At 41.0% G+C, this 20,842-nt stretch overlaps 2 protein-coding genes across 2 annotated transcripts; one reads left to right on the top strand and one right to left on the bottom strand.

The window, feature by feature from the left end:
- Window positions 1-1,533: 1,533 nt before the first annotated feature.
- Window positions 1,534-6,803, top strand: LOC142380888 (m-AAA protease-interacting protein 1, mitochondrial). Its single transcript, XM_075466825.1, has 5 exons — window positions 1,534-2,053; window positions 2,964-3,035; window positions 3,793-3,919; window positions 4,203-4,347; window positions 6,156-6,803. Exons 1-5 carry the CDS (start codon window positions 1,649-1,651, stop codon window positions 6,250-6,252), a joined length of 846 nt encoding a protein of 281 aa, XP_075322940.1. The 5' UTR covers window positions 1,534-1,648; the 3' UTR covers window positions 6,253-6,803.
- Window positions 6,804-10,287: 3,484 nt separating this feature from the next.
- On the bottom strand, window positions 10,288-20,222 carry efhb (EF-hand domain family, member B). The gene is made up of 12 exons (XM_075466824.1): window positions 20,168-20,222; window positions 19,912-20,055; window positions 18,390-18,567; window positions 18,113-18,223; window positions 17,861-17,990; window positions 17,695-17,775; window positions 17,532-17,599; window positions 17,297-17,451; window positions 15,140-15,347; window positions 14,779-15,012; window positions 13,191-13,372; window positions 10,288-10,683 (listed from the first exon to the last, which is right to left on the bottom strand). The coding sequence occupies exons 1-12, from the start codon at window positions 20,174-20,176 to the stop codon at window positions 10,537-10,539; spliced, it is 1,647 nt and encodes a 548-aa protein (XP_075322939.1). The 5' UTR covers window positions 20,177-20,222; the 3' UTR covers window positions 10,288-10,536.
- Window positions 20,223-20,842: the final 620 nt, after the last annotated feature.

Genomic DNA, 20,842 nt, shown 5'->3' with positions numbered 1-20,842 from the left:
CAGACTTTCTTGTAAAGTTTTTCTTTGGACATTTAGCTTCTTTTTCATTAACTTTTAGTCTTTGTACCTAATTTTCAGAGGAATGTGTTTTTTTATTTGTTAACTCAAGAGAACAAATAAATAGCTCAGCTTAAAGAAGCCATTTTAATTTGCATCTTCAGGCTCTTTGTTCCCAGCAGCCTGTCACAGAGACACATCATTTGTTCCCATTTCTTTAGCTGCACGTGTGAAAAACAGCAAAGATAACACAGTGTGACAGACAGAAAACAGGATTTCTGCAGCAGCAAGGTGATTCCCAAAGAGCTGTTAGCTGAAAACTTGGCATATCTCAGCATGGTGTGCAGTGTGTCCTTAAAACATTTGAGGAAACTGGACAAGTGGAGGACAAAAGAAGAAGAAGTGTCAGGCCTAAAGAACTATCTACAGCAGATGAACAGGATCTGAAAGTGAGGTCCTTAAGAAAGAGGAAAACATCCAGCAAAGACCTGACACAGGAGCTGAGAGATGCATCTGGACCTTCAGCTGATCCATCTGCTGTTGGCCCAAGCCTCATCAGAAATGGGCTCCATGGAAGGGTGGCTGTCAAGAAGCCGTTCTTAAGGAAGGGCTCGAACATTTTGCTTTGCACTTTGTGTTATTGGATGAAATACCAGAAAGTATTTTACAGGCAGAATAGGAAATAAAGTAATGTCATGGTTTATTATAGCCTGGTAATCTCGGACTTTAACCTGTGCACATACATATATTTACATCTATTTTATTCTATATGTATATATTTTTAATCTTATTTTGTATTTTAATCTTGCTTATATATTTTATTTGATATTCTACTATTCTAATTTAGGAATATTTAATTTTACTTTAACTTTCTATTAATGTTACTTTGCTACCTAGTTTATATTTTATATTTTGTATTTTGTGGACGGCGGTCAAAGGTCATTTCACTGCATGTTGTACCGTGTATAACTATGCATGTGACAAATAAAACTTTGAATCTTTGAATCTAATCGAACAACCTGATATCATGATTGTAGGCCACTAGGCTGCCAAATGAATATAATGATAAATCTTTTGTCTTTTGGTGTTCTAGTTTCAACTTTTTTTATTCAACCATCTTCATACAACATTCCTGAAACTAATAAAATCAACGTATCAACTTAAAATGTCGAAAATAACAAAATAATGAACAACCCCATGAAGTGAAAGCTCAATAGGCTTGAAGTCTCTCCTAAAAAACAATAACAAAGAAAATAAATAAATAAAAAATACTGTAGATTATATAGCGAATGTTTATTCACTATTTTTATTTTATTTTATTTTATATTTATTTTATTCTATTCTATTTGCTTGTTTTTACTTTAATTGTTTTCATATCTTTTAGTGTATGCTGCTGCAACAAAACAATTTCCCAAATTGGGATGAATAAAGTATTTATCTATCTATCTCTATCTAAAACAGGAGCAAAACCAAAGTTTCCTACAGCTCCTGAAAGCTGCAGCCGTGCGTGTATACGTCACATGTCACCAAAAGCATTGTGGGTACAACATGGGGTGAGTTGCATAAGGTTTCCAAAGGCGGTTGTGTGAATGGAGGCTGTTTCTGTCCCGGTCCGCGGTGCCGGCTGCACCGCTGCGCCCTCCCCGCTCTGATGCTGCGGATCACCAGCCTCACAGCGCGCCGGGAGCTCCGCGGCCTCGCGGCGTGCACGCCCGGGGTCCGCGCCAGGAAGAGCGGCTTAACCTGCTGCAAGCAGCCGGTTGGACACAGGCAGTGGTCGGGCGTGAGCGTGCGTCCGGCGCGTCCTTTTGCCTCGGAACCAGGACGGAGACCGTGCCGGCGGAGGTTCGTGTTCGCCGGGGAGAAACACAGACTGTTCAGCTCGCAGCCCGGAGCCGAGGAGCCGCCGGGGGCCCCGGACCGCCGGCCTCCTGTGTCCGTGGTGGGCATCCCGGACCCGCTCACATGGATCCGATGCAAAGTCATAACCTCTCTGACTGATCTCTACTTTGAAACGGACATCAACTCTGCAGAGTTTGATAGAGGAGTGAAACAGGTAACATCAGCACGTGCAAGTGTGGTTGATGACGGCACAAAACACTCAATGTCATCAGGGAAATGGGTTGGAAATGTCAAATGCATGAAGGATACATTTAGATGGAGGGCCAGGAGGTAAAGAGCATGAGTAAAAAAACTGTAGGTCAGTGTGTGCAACACTAAAAAATACTTTGTGTTTTAACTAATGTTGAATTGAAATGGAGAAAACATCCTGAATTAGTCACTTCGGAGGCCTCGGTCACATTTATCTGTTAGATTTACGCCGATTTAAGTGAGACCGTTCTCTCAACTAGACCCCCAGTTTTATAATTTTTATGATTAACTGGTTGAGAGACGATAGATTGGACTCCTTACTGCAGGGCTATTCAATTAGTTAGGGACAGGGGCCAGTTCATCAAACTGAAACAAAGCAAGGGCAATATGACTCATCACGGTACCAAATTAAGAAATGAACACAACGCATCGCTGTCGATATATTCTTTTTTTATTATGTAGAACACAAGAGGTCTTTCAACATTTTAAATCCATTTTGATTATCACCCTAATGTCCCTGAACCATATATTATACACACACCTGTGCTACCTATTCCCCAATTTGACCTTTTCATGAATATTTACTTAATAACCTCATATTTACTATTATGTATAAGACCAAAGTATATACTTTGGTCCTATACTCCCCATAAAAACATGGGGAAAATCCCATGGGTGTGACCTACTAAATATATTTGCTCTCATACGTAATAATTACATAACACTTCGGGGGCCACTAGAAATGATCTCGAGGGCCGCTTCTGGCCCCGGGGCCGCCATTTGAATAGGCCTGGCTTACTGGACTCCAGTGTTTACCAGTGCAGCACAAGGCTGGTGAATGAATAAACCCCTCCGCTGTCCCTCATCCACCCCAGGCTTTGGTCCACGTCTCCAACAAGATGTCCAGAGGGCGATACCACGAGCTGAAGGGGGTTGTGTCCAATGAGGTAACACAAACGCATCGGACCAGAGTGGAGTTTGGACATTTAAAGGGATAGTTCGCCTCTTTTGACATGAAGCTGTATGACATCCCATATTAGCAGCATCATTTATGAACATCTTCTTACCCCCTGCTGCGTCCTGTGAGCAGAGTTCCAGCCTCGTTTTGGTGTTGATGAAGGTAGTCCGGCTAGTTGGCTGGGGTTTAAAAAATAAAGCGTTTTGCTTCTCAAAACAATATGCGTTCAACAGAGTAATACATTTGCATCACAAAATCGTTCTCCAGGAAAAAGTCAGACCTCACAATCGCTTGGCACTATTTTCTCTCCCTTCGTATCACGGAAGCAGGGGTCTGCACTTCGGTCTGCACGGTCTACACAGCAGGCAGTGATACGAAGGGAGAGAAAATAGTGCCAAGCGATTGTGAGGTCTGACTTTTTCCTGGAGAACGATTTTGTGATGCAAATGTATTACTCTTTTGAACGCATATTGTTTTCAGAAGCAAAACGCTTTATTTTTTAAACCCCAGCCAACTAGCCGGACTACCTTCATCAACACCAAAACGAGGCTGGAACTCTGCTCACAGGACGCAGCAGGGGGTAAGAAGATGTTCAGAAATGATGTTGCTGATATGGGATGTCATATAGCTTCATGTCAAAAGAGGCGAACTATCCCTTTAACATTCTGTGTTTATTCTGATAAATCAAACCAAAGTGCTAATCTGTCAGTGTTTTTAAAGGATGTTTGTCCCGCTCGTTCCCCCAGATGATGGAATACGTTGAGAAGAGGTGCAGATCTCTCACCGACGCTCAGAGGAAGCAGCTCGCCGTCAACATGGATGATATTATATTCGTGCTGCCGGAGGACATCTCCGTCGTCTTCGATGAGTTCGGTGAGTTTTTGAGTTGCACATTTTATACTCGTCTGAACACTCGAGGAGAAACTGATTTACTTTGAACTGAAAAAAATGTTCCATCAGGGCCGCCCTGTGGTCAAAGAGGTTTTAGCAGCCTAATTAAACCACTCGAACCTCTTAGAATCTACTTCAAAAAGCACTCTGCGAGTCACAAAGCTGTTCGTGCTCTTTTCTAAAGGAGGAAGCCGTTCACTCGTAACATCAGTTTCTGAGCTCAGGTGTGATTTTCAGCTTTCTTTACCCACCACTCTCCTTGCAGGTAGAAAGTTCTGCTCCGTCGTCATGAGATTTTGGCTTCTGTCGTCACACGAGGGCCCCGATGACCCCGAGGGTATCAAGATTTTCAAAGTGGCCCCTGGTGAAGAGGAGGGCCCACAGAAGAAAATTGCGACTGCTGTGTATGAGTACGTTGTAAAAAAGCGTCTTTTCTCTCTTTTAGCTTCGCCAACTTGCTTTACTTTCATATAAAATGTGCTGAATTGCAGGTAAAAAGGTGCAGATACATTTACTTTGAGATTATATGGGAAGTTTCACGTTTTCATATGTAAAGAGACGGATGATCGTGTCGAAATATCCCAAAGTTAACATGAGAGGCTGCCAAGATCACCATTCCTCTGCTGCTCTTGATGTAGAAAATGGTGGTTTGCTCATATTTTACCTCCTTACATGTGGGGTGGGTGGATTATAATTAATTGGTCTCCTCCTTCAAGTCTGATTTATTTGTTAACACAAGCATTCAATCAGACAGACAAAAATACTAAATAATCATCTTTAGGCAAATTAGAGTTCATCCAATTGATAAAATAAATTAAAATGAATTAATTACAAAATATCTTAAATTCAAGAACTTCAATTAAAAAAAAGTGTCTTAGGAAATGTTTAAAATATATGTAACCCATATGTAACCTAAAAAACAAACATTCATCTATCCATGGGGGAAAAAATGAGTTTAGGAAACTTAGCGCTACATGTTTCCTCAAGTTAGATGTTGAGTTTCTGCTGAAATGTGCGTTTGTTTTGGTTGACACAGAAGACACAAAATGTAGCTGCTGTTTCTCACTCTTTGTAAGGTAAACATGCTTTCAGTATGAGGCCTCGTCTGCGTCTTCATTTCCCACCGTTGGTTCTGACATTTTTCATCTGTTTCTTTGTTTGTTTGCTACGACTGCTAATGCTAAAGCTAACCCGTCCCGCCGCTGAGATTGAGTATGGTCACGTGACCAGACTGCACGGCTGCGTCTGATTGGTGGAACACAGTCAGGTGGTAGAGCCTTTGGCGGAAGTCTCTCTCTCTGTCAGAATAAAACATTAAAATGAGGCGTACGCGGGGGGATAAAAATAATGAGGCGTAGAATACCAAAGAGGTAAGAAGAAAAGTAACCAGCTCATTGTAGCCTAATGTAGCGGAGTAAGAGGACAGTTTCTGCTGCACACATCTACTCAAGGAAAAGTAAAAAGTATAGAGATTTAAAGCTACTGCTAGAAATAGAAGTTTTTCAAAAACATACTCAAGTAAATGTAAGTCGTTACTACCCACCTCTGCTCCCATATGATGGCGCAGGTCAGTTTCAGTGTGTGTTCGAGGATAATAGTTTATCTTAAGCTTAAGCTGGTGCTCAGATCGCAACTTAAAGACACTTTAATGTTGTCAGATGACTGAACTCTGAGTGCGTGTCCCACTCAGAGCACCGTGAATTAATCTCCTTCCAAACAGTAGAAACATCACACAACATCAAACACCTCATCAAAGAGTCGAGTTCAGTTCATGTGAAATTCTCAAGTAAAATTTGCTGCTTAAACAAAAGGAGGAAATGGCTGCACACCCGGTGCCAACAGTCAAAGCCTCTTTCTGCTTCTAGTCAGTAATCCAGTTTGCTGTTGGACCACACTGTGGCTATTCTGCCTAATACCCACCTATCTAGTTAGCCAGACTGCTCTCCCTATTGTTCCTGATCTTAGAATCCTCTCTGGCAAAGCCTGCAACGCGTCAAATGTTATCCTAAAGGTGAGCAAACAGACTGTTAGGCGGGATGAAAAAAAGCCACTTTCAGAATCCTCACGTCGTTCAAGGTGAGACGAGAGAAAAACAAACTTAGTTTGAATGTTGGTTTGCATCTGTGCTTCGAATAAAACAAATAGTCATCAACCTGGGGAGCTTTTGGTCCATCTTTGCTCCCGTTAAACATGTCCGTCTCTGTTTGTGTCTCTGCAGATTCCACAGGGAGCTAACAACCGGGGCCTCTCCCGACTGGACGGTCACGACTGTTTGGCACTGGCACTGGAGACTGGCTGAGGGATTCGACTGTTAAACTGACTTATTTTGGAGAACAACATTCAAAGCAGGCAGGCGTTTGAAGACTTTTCCGTTTTGGATGGCATGAAAAGTGGAACCTGGAACCCGGAGCTGTGCAGACACCTGAAAACCTCAGGACTTTACAAACGATGAACGAATGAACCTACTGTGCTACTTCAATGGTCCTCTGATGCCTTTAACACTCCTCTCCAGTGATTTTTACCACAGAATAAAGATGTAAATGCTCAGTGGTGAAGTCACTGGGGCCACACTTTTAAACTATCTCAGCTGCGTTGTCCAAAAACGTTGCAGGTTCATGCACCACCTTCTTCTGGAGCTTTACAGCTAGCATGAAAACAGAGTCACATGCCAGTAGATGCCATGTGAACACTCACAGCTTGTAACCTGGTCAACTAAATGGAAGTTATCATCTATTTATTAAGAATGAATGCTGGCAGTAAAGCCAGTGAATGAACATTTAGTTATCTTTTGGTCAAAGCATTTATTCCAAGGTCAAGAATGTTGCTCAAATCTCTCAATAAACAGCATAATCATGGCAGCATTTTATACTCTCGAGCCTTTAATTTACACGGGAACCCTCCGAGTTGATGCTTAAATCACATTTCACCACACCGGTGGTTTGCCTCTTTGCAGCTTCTGACCCCGGCACCAACAAGCTAACTCACTCAGTTAGTTGTGCTCATAAATGTCACTTTTACAGGCCTCAGTGACAGCAAAGGCTGTGGGTGGTGGGAAGTTTTAAAGCTGGGAGTTGACCAGGATAATTTGCACTGGAAGCTTGAGGCTACAATTAGCAGCTTTTAGCATTAAAGGTACAAATCTCAGACAGTTTGTGGTGCCCAAATTTCTTTTATAAGACGACTCTTAATTCTTTGCATTTTCCAGCACTTCTTTTCGACAAGTAACTCCTAAAACAAGAGAAATACAGATACTTTTCCATAGCAAGCGGCAGGGGAATATGATCTCGTGCTTCAGGCTGTCACTGACAAAACCTAACAGTTTTATTCCCTGTGAGTATAGTTTATGCTACTATTGTGTCGCTGCAAGCGTGAATGACTAATTCTGTGAAAATTCTCATGTTTGTGGTCACTGCCAGCAACGTGCCACCAGTCACAGGCTCACGGATATCACGTGTCGACCCGTTCGCTTAAAGCCGGCTGAAATATTACCGTTGACAACATATACAATAACAGATTTCCGTCATTGACAGCTGCTAATTGATCTATAATGCCAGACGTGGAGGATTATTCTAATTATGCGGAGCCTTTGCAAGTTTGCGTGGGATTTTTTTACATTTTCTGTTGGTTCCAGCGGAGCGGCTCGTAGCCTTAATGAGATTATTTGAGTGCGTTTGGCTTGGTTTGTGTCAAAATGCTCGAGGATGTGGTGAGAACGCATGAAACAATTTACCGTGGCTGTGTGTGACTCATTTTAAAGAAAAACAACTCGAGACAAGAATATACAAAAGCTAATGTTTTCTCATAGTTATGTCACCGATTTCATATTCTGAGGATCAGTCGAGGCTGCCAGCCTGTCACCAACCAGCACCAAACAGCAATTCCTCCTCGGGTGAATGTACGTCCAAAGTTGGTCCTCGAGGGCCGCTGTCCTGCAGGTTTTAGACGTTCCCCCGCTTCAACACTCCTGATCCAATGAAATGGATCTCTTCAAAAGATTGTTAACTTCTGCACAAGCCTGCTGATGATGCATTGATCTGAATCAGGTGTGTTGAATAGGGACGGGAATTGTTAAGAATTTACCAATTCTGGTTCCATTATCGATATCGCTTATTGATTCTGTTCCTAATCGGTTCTCATCTGGTTATATAGTACAAATATATAACTATATATATCTAACTCTACCTCACTCATATCAGATGGAAATTATTCATACAGAACATTCATGAACATTATTACAACAGGGCTCTGAAGTTCTGAATGCAGGTAAGAGTGACATCTCTGGCAGGAATGGGGGTCTTTTATTAATAATATTATCAGTGTTGTTGTTATTAAAGTGATAGTTCAGAGTAGATTCACCCTGGGGTCATTTGAACCGTGACATCCAGCCAAGTAGCCCACCCGAAGTTTTTCCGATATTGGCTGAACATCAGCTGAGTTACTGAGTTATCCCGAATAGCTTCGTACAAGTGCTAACGGACCCTGGCAGTATCTCCAAAATTACCACACTAAAATCACATGCCATGACACCAAACTTCTACAGTAGTACAAATATGGTCTGTACTCACAAAACGATGCATTTGGAAGTTTGAAAATAGTCCAGGAGTTTATTATTATCAACACAAGCCTGATAGCTTCTCTGCTGCTAAAGCTGCTTCGACGTCACTTCAGAGAGCTGGGAGCTTCAAAGTAAGATGAGGGTTGATCTACTGTAGACAACAAAGTATATGCTATATTCTACATGCTTTTTTATGTCGTAGAGTTGTGAATTTATTTTATCAATGGAGAAATTGAGCAGCCTTACTCAAGGACTGGATGTGGACATCCCTGGTGTACTTAACATCAATTAATAGAATTTTAATGTAAAAATGCTTGGAAATGACATAAATTACTCACAGAAATAACAAGTTATTACGTACATAGAGGCCCAGTATTAACACAGGTCCCTTAAAAAGATGGAGAAAGTGACTGTTGAGTCCAAACCAATCAATTAATGATATAAAGCTTCAGATGAAACGCTGAACAAGATTTCTACATGTATAATATTCTTGAAAATGTTTCATTTTAATAGAAAAAGTGATTGGCCATAAATCAGAATGATGATTACATGAGCAGTAATTAGTGGAGGTGAAGTTATGACCGAGTGCTGCCTTCTGTTGCTTGTAAAACAAAGAAAAACACCTTTTTAAATTCTTGAATGTGAGCCAATCTGTTGTGTTTGAACATTGTTCTGGTTAAAATGTTGGTAAACTTGCCTCGATATTCAGGAAAAGACCATGAAAACACACCGATTGTGACTGGGACCGATAAAATAAAGAAAATCCTGCATCTGTATCCTCTATGAGGAATTCACCAAAGCCCTGAGGTCTGAAGATTAGAACATTTAGTAGATGTTGTAAAACACAGCTTGAACAGGAGATATTCTGTGTCTCTCTTCCTTATGATGAAAAAAGGCTGTACATATACGGTGGAAGTGGTCATCCAGTATCAGATTACATTTACCCACAAATAAATTCCATCTGAAAGTTTTGATGCAATCTGTTGGTTTCCTTTCCTTAACTTTTTTTTTTATTGGCCTCGCATGAAGTGGACAAATGTTGACTTTAATTCATTTGACTGGGTTATGATTGTATTACAATGAATTGGATTATATTTGGCTTGTAGTGGACATTTGTTTCTGTGGTTTGGCACTATACACTGGAAATAAAACTCAAATTGATTGAATAAATCCCATAATTAAATAGATACGAAACCTCAAATGAGCATGTTTTTGTCCAAATGTCACTCTCTAACCTTTAGCTACATCCCGTTGACCAACTGGTCACTTCTGTGTCTTCAGAAAGAGCAAGATGGACAAATGACAAACTGAAGGCTTCCAAATGGCGCTCCACAAACTGACGTCTTTGTGCCTACTTCTGACATACAGAGAGAGGATTGTTTAATCATTTCTGTCCTTCAGACTACAGTTACAAACAACCAACCACATATTTGTCTGTACTTGAATGTGTAACCTGCCAGAAACTGTAAGCTGGCTTCCAGTAAATTCATGTAGCAGCTGGAAAGGTAGACTTCTAAAAAGCTCAACCCATCAAAAGAGGTTCAGAGACAGCTTAGTTAACAATTCAATCCTTTTTTATTATAATCGGGTTTATGTTTTAGCTCTTTGTTATGTAGTTGTTGTTTTTAAATAAAAGGGTTAAGTCATTTGACTAGAATATGTGACAAACAGGTAACATGCTGATGATGTTTAGTATCATGAGGTTATTATCCCAATCAAACAGACTCTGCTGGCACAGAGAAGACTGAAACTTAACATACTGCTTTTGATTATTTATGGTATTATTGCGAGGTTCAAGCAGAGTTCAAACTGAACACAGATTTTGTTCTTTCAGATCCCCAGAAGACAACTTCTACCTTCATATGACAACATAATGACAAACAACTGTGTTTTATTACCCCAAATGCACTGAAACAGAACTCAAACGACACGTGACATCATTCAAAAACAACTAATCTGACAGGCTTTGATAAGGCTGAGCAAAATAATATGAATGAATATTTACTCAGTTTAATTAGGTCTTTAAAAAAGCTCTTTGTGAAAACTAGATTGCTTTTATTTCCTCGAGCGTGTCACGGAAAACCTGGACACAAACCTCCCCGTTGGGTTGTTTCGTGGACGCCAGCTTCCAGGCCTCCTCAAACGTCTCGTCGGAAACGTCCACGCCGACATTCCTGAAGATCTCTTTAATCTGCGAAGAAGAGGTCGAAAGGCGACAAAGAGTTGTGTTTTTAACTTAAAACGTCAAACATTACACGTTTAGGAAAATATTTTGACTAGTTAAAAACAGACATGTCGATGAAACATCGGTTAAAAAGTAGGGCTGGGCAACGATTAAAATTTTTATCTAATTAATCACGATTAATCGCATTTGTACACAAAATCCAAGAATTAATTCAAAAGTAGTGTATAGCTTTTAGCATTTAGTTTTATATTAAATGTGCTGCCATATGAATGAAAGTGTTTTGTCACGTGGGTTTTTGTCTCGTCTCATATCATGTTTCGTCATTTCCTGTTTTATTTTGAAAGATTAACTCTCGTGCTCCAGTCTGATTGTCGTATGAATGATTCCACTTGTTCCCTATATTCCCGGTGTGCATAAGAGTCTGCGTCTCCCCCTGTCTTGTGCCAGTGTGTTGTATCTGTCCGACTGATGTGTATCACTCTCGCCTTTGTTCCTCGTCAAGAGAGTTTTTTGTTTTTCTGAGAAAGTTTGATAATTAAGTCCTGTTAGAGTAACAGTGATAGTTAAGTTTATAGCATTCTTGTTTTTCCTCCTAGTTGGAGTGATTTTTGTTTTGTACATTTTTCATAGAGTAGTTCCTCCGTTTTTTAAGGAGAGGTGATTTGCTTTTTCCTCCGTAGCAGGAGTGACTTTTAGTTAAAGATAAAGTTTAATAGATCCTTTTGGTTATTCCTCCGTTTAGTGGAGTGATTTTGAGTTCTTGATAATTTTTATAGATATAAAAGTGTATTATTATATATAAAATTCCATAGCCTGATTTGTTTCTCTCTCTGAGGAACTTGTTAACATCTGTCCTCTAAAATAAAAGCTTTGGAATTACATCTCCTGCTCCTGCGTCCTCCATTCCCTGGGTGTGACACATTTGTTGTGCAAACACACTTTTAACATCAGCATGTTTCTGTAGTTTTTATGTAGAAGCCTCGCTCCACTGTCTGTTTCCTTGAATGACTTGCTGCTATCAGTTGTGTGTTTTGCCTTTAAGTGATATTTTAGACTGGAACTACTACGCTGAGAAGACAATTCAACTTGGCTGTAAATGCAGGAGTTTTTTTTTAAATTTATTTTGAAATACGTGCTTTTATGTTGAAACAAGTAAAACAGGAAGTAGCGCCGGTTAGCTCCATGAGCTTCACACAGAGACCGAGGACCACCTGTAACGGTGATGTTACCCGCTTGTTTATCTTTATTTTATTACTCCGTGCTTCGTGGTGTTTGCTGTAACTGTGAATGTGATGCATTCAACAGACTTTTACAATAATAAAACCTGCGTTAAAATGCGCGATAAAACATTTATCGGCGTTAAATAGTTAATGAGTTAACGCGATAATAACGTGTTAACTCGCCCGGCCTGATTAAAAAGCCAATATTTTTCTCAACATTTGGACATGAATAAGAATCCCAGCGGTACATAAGTCATACATGTGCACTGCAGACACCCTGCACTTTGTTTCATAACCAGCGATCTGTCAGCGTCACACTAGCATAGCAAAAACAGGGAAAAAAATATTTATAGCCCCTTTTATAGTGGTCAAAAAATCCCACGAACACTCACTAAATCTGGCTGATGAGTGCAGTGTGAAAATGTTTAACTGGCATTCAGAGTCCACATCCACTGCAGAGTCATTTGATGTGGGACTGAGTGCCGATTAAAGACCTTCACATGGCACTCAACAGCCAGATGTGAGCAGGTGTTAGGGAGATTTTTCACCATTGTTAGAGAAAGCTTCTAAAGTGTCTGCTGAGCTTCACCAACATCTTTCAAACATCCATGATCCAGATGCATTCATGTATGGAGGAACGCCTAAAGCAGCCTTTGATCCAGGTGGTTTGGCCTAAATCACAAGATCTTTTTTTGGTTCTGTAGCAGCACTGCATGGCAGAATTACTTCTGAGGAGTGTTTTGGACAACCATCCGTTTCCCAGGGGTGGTGCGATCTTCAGGGTTGACAATGCTTCAGATTTACACGCCTAAATCAGTTTGAAGTTTGGTACAAAGAGCACAGCAGTGATGTGGAACAGCTGGACTGATTTTAACACGATCAAACAACTGGTTTGGAGCAGCAGGTAAGGAGCTGCTTCCTTCAGTCATCGTCTCTGAAAGAGCTGGAACAGGTTAAGCTTGATGAGAGGATTACAATTCCCCGAGTTCCTTCCCATTGGCGCTTTGGAATGATGCTGTTCCTCAACATCCTGAAGCACTCAATATAAAATTATAAGATTGTTATCTCACATTGTTTCCATTATTTTCCCCAACTCCTACAAGTAGTTATTACTAAAATCTGCCTGTTATCAGTGACGTGCCAGAAATACACATCTACTATTTCACTGACATCCGTCTCCCTTAAACAATATACATTTATAAAAAAAAGACAATCCTGCCATTCAAAGCAATCAGGATAAAAACTGATAAAACAGGAAAACATCCTATTTTTCTCCTTGTGTGCAGGCTGTACCTCCTCCTTGGTGCGAGGACAGAAGAAGTGCTCCTGCTGAACTCCGTTCAGGGCATAAACCGATGGACGTAACAGATCTGCAGCTGTGGATAAATCACCATAGTTGACGGTGTCGCTGACTCTTTTGAGGCGCGGAGCTGGAAGGTCAGAGCGCACGGATGGGACCCCGTAGGTGCGCACATCTGAGAATAAGTCAAACCACATTAGACTAATTTATTAAACTCATTTGTCAGAGAAACATCAGATGGCAGATTACTGTATAATGCATGTTATGTATGGTGTGACGCTGACGCAACAGAAATGTAAACATTATAAAGCTACAGTGACTTGAATCGTGTCCTGATTGCGTGCCGAGGAAGAGATTTGTGTTTAAGGAGGAGTGTCTGCTTATTGTATGAGCGGTTCTGGTAATGACAATGGCTCCCAGCCACTGATTGTGTCCCTGATTATTACCGCTATTGTGTTGTTTCACTACTATTTACCCCCCTAATGTACAGGGTGAATTCTGGCCTCACAAATACTTTATTAAAGGGGAACTCCGGGCATTTGAAGCCGATTCCATTGCTAGAGGTTGTCAAATACTGATAGTAGGACACAGAGAGGTGCAAATCTGCGCTCCCTGTGTGGAGATCGCGCTGTTCGCTCAGCCTGTCATGCGAGGCTAATACGTGGTGGCTAAGGGGCAAGCGCTAACCCTTCCACGTAAAACAACAACTTGCACACTGCAGAAACGTCACACCACTTTATAAACCATCCGACAATAAAGTCACAAGCCTTACCATCAAAACCATATGCATGGTTCTCACATTACTGGCATGGGGACGTTACAAAACAACTTTATAAACAGCATGTAACTCACCGGGTAGTTGTAGGCTCGCGCATGTGAAAGCCCAAAAGAGTCGATGGACGATAATCCCAAATAAAACAATTATATTCTCTAGAAAAACTGCCTTCAAGTATTTAAAACATTACAACAATATTACTGGGCATGTATTGTATGTATTTTTCTAGAGAATATAATTGCTTTGTATATGGGATTATCCTCCATCGACTCTTTAGGGCTTTCACATGCGCGAGCGTACAACTACCCGGTGAGTTACATGCTGTTTCTAAAGTTGTTTTGTAACGTCCCCATGCCAGTAATGTGAGAACAATGGATATGGTTTTGATGGTAAGGCTTGTGACTTTATTGTCGGATGGGTTATAAAGTGGTGTGACGTTTCTGCAGTGTGCAAGTTGTTGTTTTACGTGGAAGGGTTAGCGCTTGCCCCTTAGCCACCACGTATTAGCCTCGCATGACAGGGTGTGCGAACAGCGCGATCTCCACACAGGGAGCGCAGATTTGCACCTCTCTGTGTCCTACTATCAGTATTTGACAACCTCTAGCAATGGAAACGCGCTTCAAATGCCCCGGAGTTCCCCTTTAACACCATCTCTGAGCCATCTCTCACATCCAACTGGCAGATAAAATGTCCAGTAATCAGTCGAGAGCCCCCAGATGCGGCCTTTTATGATCCCATTTGTATATTTGTATCTTTATCTAATGCAAATACAGCTGGCGTGACAAAGCTCGCCTGATGTGACCTACCTGATGTGAACGGCCCATCACCGACTACCCCTGCCCCGATCAGTGAGGAGGAGGTCATGAAGTGATCCGGGGCAGCCTTTGATTCCCTCATGGTCTTCAGGGTCTTCAGTGAGCTGCCCGGCTCAACAGGCTCCAGGTCCTCAGGCTTAATCAAAGCCTGAGTCGGAGGAAGTTGTGGGGATTCTGACAGCGGCTTCCTGTCTTTGTTGTCCGGAGCTGCGCTGGACGGACACTCTGAGGGGAAAAAGGTCACAGAATGCTGCTAAAGGTAAACCCCACATAGATTGTGTATCAGACCTTAACCTGAGCCACAGCTGCGGGGAGCGTTTCATCGTGTTGATGTTGCGTCCTTTTCGCTGACCTTTCGTCAAAATGCGCTGCTCTTGTCTGTTGATTGGCATCATGTCCTTCCAGTTGAGAAAATTAGCAAACTCCATAAAGTTGATAAGTCCATCCTTGTCTGCATCGCAACAGTCCATCAGCTCCTCCAGAACCATGTCGCTCACATCCAGGTGGAACTGGTGACACACTGCCCGCAGGTCGTCTTTGTCAATCATTCCCTTTCCTTTCTAATAATTCACATGAACAAAACGCACAGGTGAGGCAGTGCATAAACTGGCGCTAACATGATAGTATACCGGCTGATAGAGCATAAACAGACATGACTTGGTCATGTTTGTTGACCTTAAATGAGTGTTTCATCATTTTATTGTTAGGTTTGTTAGATCGATTCTTTCGATGGCAGCTCAAGAACAAGCCGGAGGAATCTCAAATAAAGTTTTTATTGAAAGTCACATGTCAAAGCATATCAGCGCTGGGCTCAGTGGAACAGAGCTCCCGCAGGAAATCCGTCAGACTGAGCCTCGATTTCCGGTTATCATTTGCATTTATAGCCTCATAGGTTGGACTCACACTCGACCGAGTATGATTGGACATGAGTAGGTTCAACATGCTTCGTCATATTCTCTGGATCAGCCAAACAATGTGTGTGTGTGTGTGTGTGAATCTGCCCTTGCTTTCCCAGGCTTTCCCAATTGTTTTGTCTTCCCATTCCTGCATGGAAAAGTACAGAGTACAGAGACTATTTCATTCATAATGTCTAAGAACAAAGCCAATTTTAACAGGTTGCTGTTACAACACAAAATGAACACTTGTAAAATCAATTCTGTAAAGGACAGGAAGCCAATAGAGGGAGTTAAGAACAGGAGTGATGTGCACACGTCTGTTTGTGTTGGTTAGAAGACGGGCAGCAGCTATTTATTCTAAATAAAATAAACAGGAGTGAGTGTGAGGGTGCACGGTTCTTTGTCTTGTTTGTCTCTGTGATGGACTGGTAACCAGTCCAGGGGGTAGCCCACCTCTCACTCAATGGCAGCTGAGATGGGCTCCCACCCTGAGTTGGATTAAGTGGGTATAGAAGAATGGATGGATGGACGGGTTCCCAGTCTGTCACAGGCCTATTCAGAAGCCATTAATATGCAAATGAGCACCACCTCTCCACTCCTGCTTGGATTCAGCCCTCGTCCACAGCTACGGGGAAACCAGTCCATTGCTTTGACGAGGCCCACATAATGCCTGTGAACACACTGGAAGGTTTTTCCAATTCCAGAGTGTCTCAGAGTGACTGGCACAGACACAACACACATGAGGAACCGAACAACTGACAGAAGATGAATCTCTCCCACTGAGTTGAAGGGAAGTGTTTCTCAGGTCTTTGCATCTTTGATCTTCTGAATACACCCACAATTATTCTGATCCTGCAGACGTACGATGGATCGAGGCCAGCACAGAGAGCATTTAAAATGTATTTTGTGAGTTGTATTGTATGTGTAGGGCGGAACTGAGAGTGGGACCATTGCTGTGACCTATGCCCATTTTTTAGGACCGTTCCACTAAGTGTTTTCCAAATGCAAGGAAGTTAGCCTAAGAAGGATGGGACTTAGAAGATCCACTTCTACCAGGGAAGCATTCTTGACTTGGGGAAGCACCTGAAATGTACGTATTCAAATTATGAGGTGAGTTTTTCAGAAGGTCCTTTGTTCCCACAGCCATAAGGCTTTATAACAGTGACTGCTGAGTTTTTCTCAAATTGATTGATTGATTTTTATTTATTTATTTTTATTAATTAATTAATTTTTTAAGTTAAAATTATTATTTTTTTTTAAATTTAATTTATACATTTTTTTATTTTAATTTTTTTTATTAAGTCATTTATTATTATTATTAGTTAGTAGTAGTATTTTTTTATTAGAATTGGCATTATTATTATTGTTGCTGTTAATATACAATCATTGTAAATATTTATAATTTTTTGAGCTACTTGACTAATTTGAATTTCCCTCATTTGGGGGATGAATAAAGTATTTTTCTATTCTATTCTATTCTACAAAGACCGTCCGTGGTGTCTTAGATGGCAGGGCTGAAACTTTTCTGCGCTGCAGTTCCAAGGTAAAGATGCTGGCATATAAATAAAATAAAACAGTTTATCTAACCCCGCCCGTGGAGAATCCATTCCTACCTTGTCATAGTGTCTGAATGCCTTCAGTAGGGAGGGGAAGTTGTAAAAGTTGACACTTTTCAGGTGGTATCTCACTGCATTGACCAGACTGCGCAGCTTGTCTGGGCCTCTCAGGTATTGCCCTGCTTCTGTAGCGTGGATTATTTCCCCAACTCCTATGGAGAAAGTAAGCTAAATGTAACTCACCGCCTCCAACAGTGTGTGTTATTTTTCAGGAAACACCAACAGAAACTACCAAACTCATCTGGTGGCAAGATAATTCCAAAGGTGTGCTCGGGAGGAAGATGCAAGGAATTTCTTCTCCTGCAAAGACAAGTGGATTGAGAAAATTAAGTAAAACGTGAAGTACAAACTCACAGTGAAAGGTGATAAGATTGATTCTAAGTAAAAAAACTGACGTCCTGCTGGCTTTGCCGATTTGTTGGGCCAGTTTTTCTTTGCTCCCAGACCTCTTCCAAACAGCGTTTGGATCGGAAAACCTGAAGCAAAATAATCAGTGTATCTTAACAAATGTTTTAGCCTTAGATACACACCAAATGGATTCGGAGTGGTAAAGAGACTTACTTCTGAGTCTCCCCCAGCCAGTGGAGACTTTTACCAAGATTTCGGCCATCAGAGAAATGTGGTGTCGGGATCCCGAACCTGCTGTCTTTACTATAGTGACTCCAATCGTACTTCCTATCAATTTGCTCTCCTGGAGAAGAGCAAAACACATTGCGTTAACAGGCAGACATTCTGTTTCTAAAAGAAAGATTCAATTCCAAATATAGATGGCTAGCAGAAATAGTAAAGGCTGAATACATCTAGTCTTTTTACCAACAAAATAGGCATTGTGGCTACGAATGTAGGCGTCATGTCCATCCTGAGCTTCACCCTCTACCTCCTCTGTTGTTTTTGGAGGGTTAATAATCTCACGCACATCCAGCCCTGAAAATATAGGACTCATTCAAAAGAAAAAAGGCTCTTTTTTGAAAAGAATAGCTGCCAATAGAACAATTAGTTGCATTAAAAAGTGGGTAAATATTTGCATGTGTGATTGGAACTTCTTTTCATTTTCGTTGTTTTGGTCATGACGTTATTAGCCATTTCATACCTTTAACTGTTGCCACACCAAATGTGGTTTTGTCATCGTACCAGGTGGGAAGTTCAGCCAGTTGGTCATGTGACCGACCGAGCGGAGCTTTCTTTTTTGAAACATACACAGATTCGCTGAGGTCTTGCAACTTCTGCTGCATGAACGTCTTCTGTGGAGGATTTAACAAGCTTCCACCCTGTTGAAATCAAAAGAATATTCACTAACAGACATCATTATATGCATGATGTATATAAACTAGCGCTGGGCAAGTTAACTCGTTATTATCGCATTAACGCATTAATTATTTAATGCCGATGAATAATTTATCGCGCATTAACGCATGTTTTTTTTTTTTTTTAAATAACAAAAAATAATAATTTTGAGGGCTTTTGTGCCTTTAATGGATAGGAAAGTTCAGAGAGACAGGAAGCAGGGGGCAGAGAGAGGGGGAACAACACGCAGCACAGGGCCAATGCGGAACTTGAACCGGGGCCAGCTGCAGCGAGGACTAAATAAAGTTAAATAAATAAAGTTAGATAAATAAATAAAGTTTTTTCTGATTCTGATTCTGATTATTGTACATGGGGCGCCTGCTCAACCCACTGCGCCACAAACCACCCCTGTTTTATTATTTATTTTATTATTGTAAAGTTGCTCACAGGCTTTTATTTTGTAAAAGTCTGTTGCTGTCTGCTGTGGAACCAGAAAAGAAAGTAATCGGCGGATCCACCAAACATGGAGAAGGGTACGGAACTTTTACTCGGCCTTTTTCATTTTAAAGTTCTTCCAGACGGCGGAGTCGACAGAACCAAAGTCATCTGTAAACACTGCCAAGTTGAATTGTCTTCTCAGCGTAGTAGTTCCAGTCTAAAATATCCCTTAAAGGCAAAACACACAACTGATAGCAGCAAGTCATTCAAGGAAACAGACAGTGGAGCGAGGCTTCTACATAAAAACTACAGAAAGATGCTGATGTTAAAAGTGTGTTTGCACAACAAATGTTATGGCACTTTCATTCATATGGCAGCACATTTAAAATAAAACTAAATGCTAAAAGCTATACACTACTTTTGAATTAATTTTGCGTACAAATGCGATTAATCGTGATTAATCAGGGAAATCATGTGCTTAATTAGATTAAAAATTTTAATCGTTGCCCAGCCCTAATTTAAACTAAAATGTGCTCTGATGTGATGTGTAATCTCAGTGTTTTTGATTAGCAGCATGCTGATCTCATTCAGTGTACACCGCCGGTCTTCAAGTGTCCACGTCTCACCGGCATATTTCAGCTGGTGCACACCTTCACCTCAGGATTGAGTGAAATAAGCACGATAACATTGGCTTCAGCAGGTGAGAAGTAACACTGACCACAACACTTCATCAAGTTAATCAGGAGCCTCTTAAAATGTCCACTGGCATAACATTTTTTGTTCCCTAAACTGGTGGGTTTGGAAGTGAAAAACATTTGTGATAACAACCCACTAAACATTCTCTGTTGCCCCCTCATCTACACACGGAGTTGTGTGCATATGACACTCACAGTGACGTGTGATTTAGTGCTGATGCCATGCACAAGAGTGCTGGCAACATCTGGATCATCTGCCTTCCCTCTGTGAACTCTGATAACTCCTGGTTCTGGTTGGTTGCTGTTGCGGAATTTCCTCACCTCTGGTGGGGTGGGAGGCTGTTTATGGGATATAAGACACCGGGAAATTACAAACAGAAATGGAGATACACATAGAGATAACACCCAAAACCTGGGGACTAATCAGTCATATGTGTAAAAATGGACTTACACTTGACATTTCTTCTAAGCAGCTCTTCACCCGGTGTCCTACAGGTATTGTTTTCCCTGCCTTTGTTTTCAAAGAAAAAGATCCATTTGGTCAAACCGTCTCAAGCTAACTTACCATGTTAGCTTGCGGTCTTTAAAAGTTAACTCACCGGTATGGTTTGGCTTTTGTCTGTATTTTTAAGCCGGTGAGAGGCATTTCCGTGCGTCAAATTCATCTTCGGTTGGCATGAAAGTCAACCTGCTTTTATCTATTACCTGTAGCTTTATCTGTAGATGTTCAGACTTCTGGGAAAAGTTTTTAACGCTGAAGGAACTTTTTAGCGACCAAACGTTAAGTGCTTGTTTAAGTTCCGTTGCCTAGCAACACTATTAACTTGAACTGAAGACATCGTCACACTTGTTTTAGATTTATTTTCTAAATGTGGAAAAATTTGAAAATTTAAATTACAATTAAGTGGCTTGCTAATGAGTATTTACACTATGATGGATTTAGTTTTCACTCTGCTTTTATTTTTTTTTTTCAAACTTAAAATAAATTCGCTTTTTGGGCCCATTCATTGTCTGGTGTTTTTTTTAATGCTCTTTCATCATATTTGCTATTTTTTTCTTTATATTTATTTTGTTGGAAGACACGCTGTAGTGAATAAATCGTAAAACATGATTGGTCCGGGCTGCT

The sequence above is a fragment of the Odontesthes bonariensis genome, chromosome 5 (genome assembly GCF_027942865.1).
Source record: "Odontesthes bonariensis isolate fOdoBon6 chromosome 5, fOdoBon6.hap1, whole genome shotgun sequence".
Taxonomy (NCBI): domain Eukaryota; kingdom Metazoa; phylum Chordata; class Actinopteri; order Atheriniformes; family Atherinopsidae; genus Odontesthes; species Odontesthes bonariensis.
Note: the sequence above shows the minus strand (reverse complement) of the source record. Positions and strands in the feature narration are given on the sequence as shown.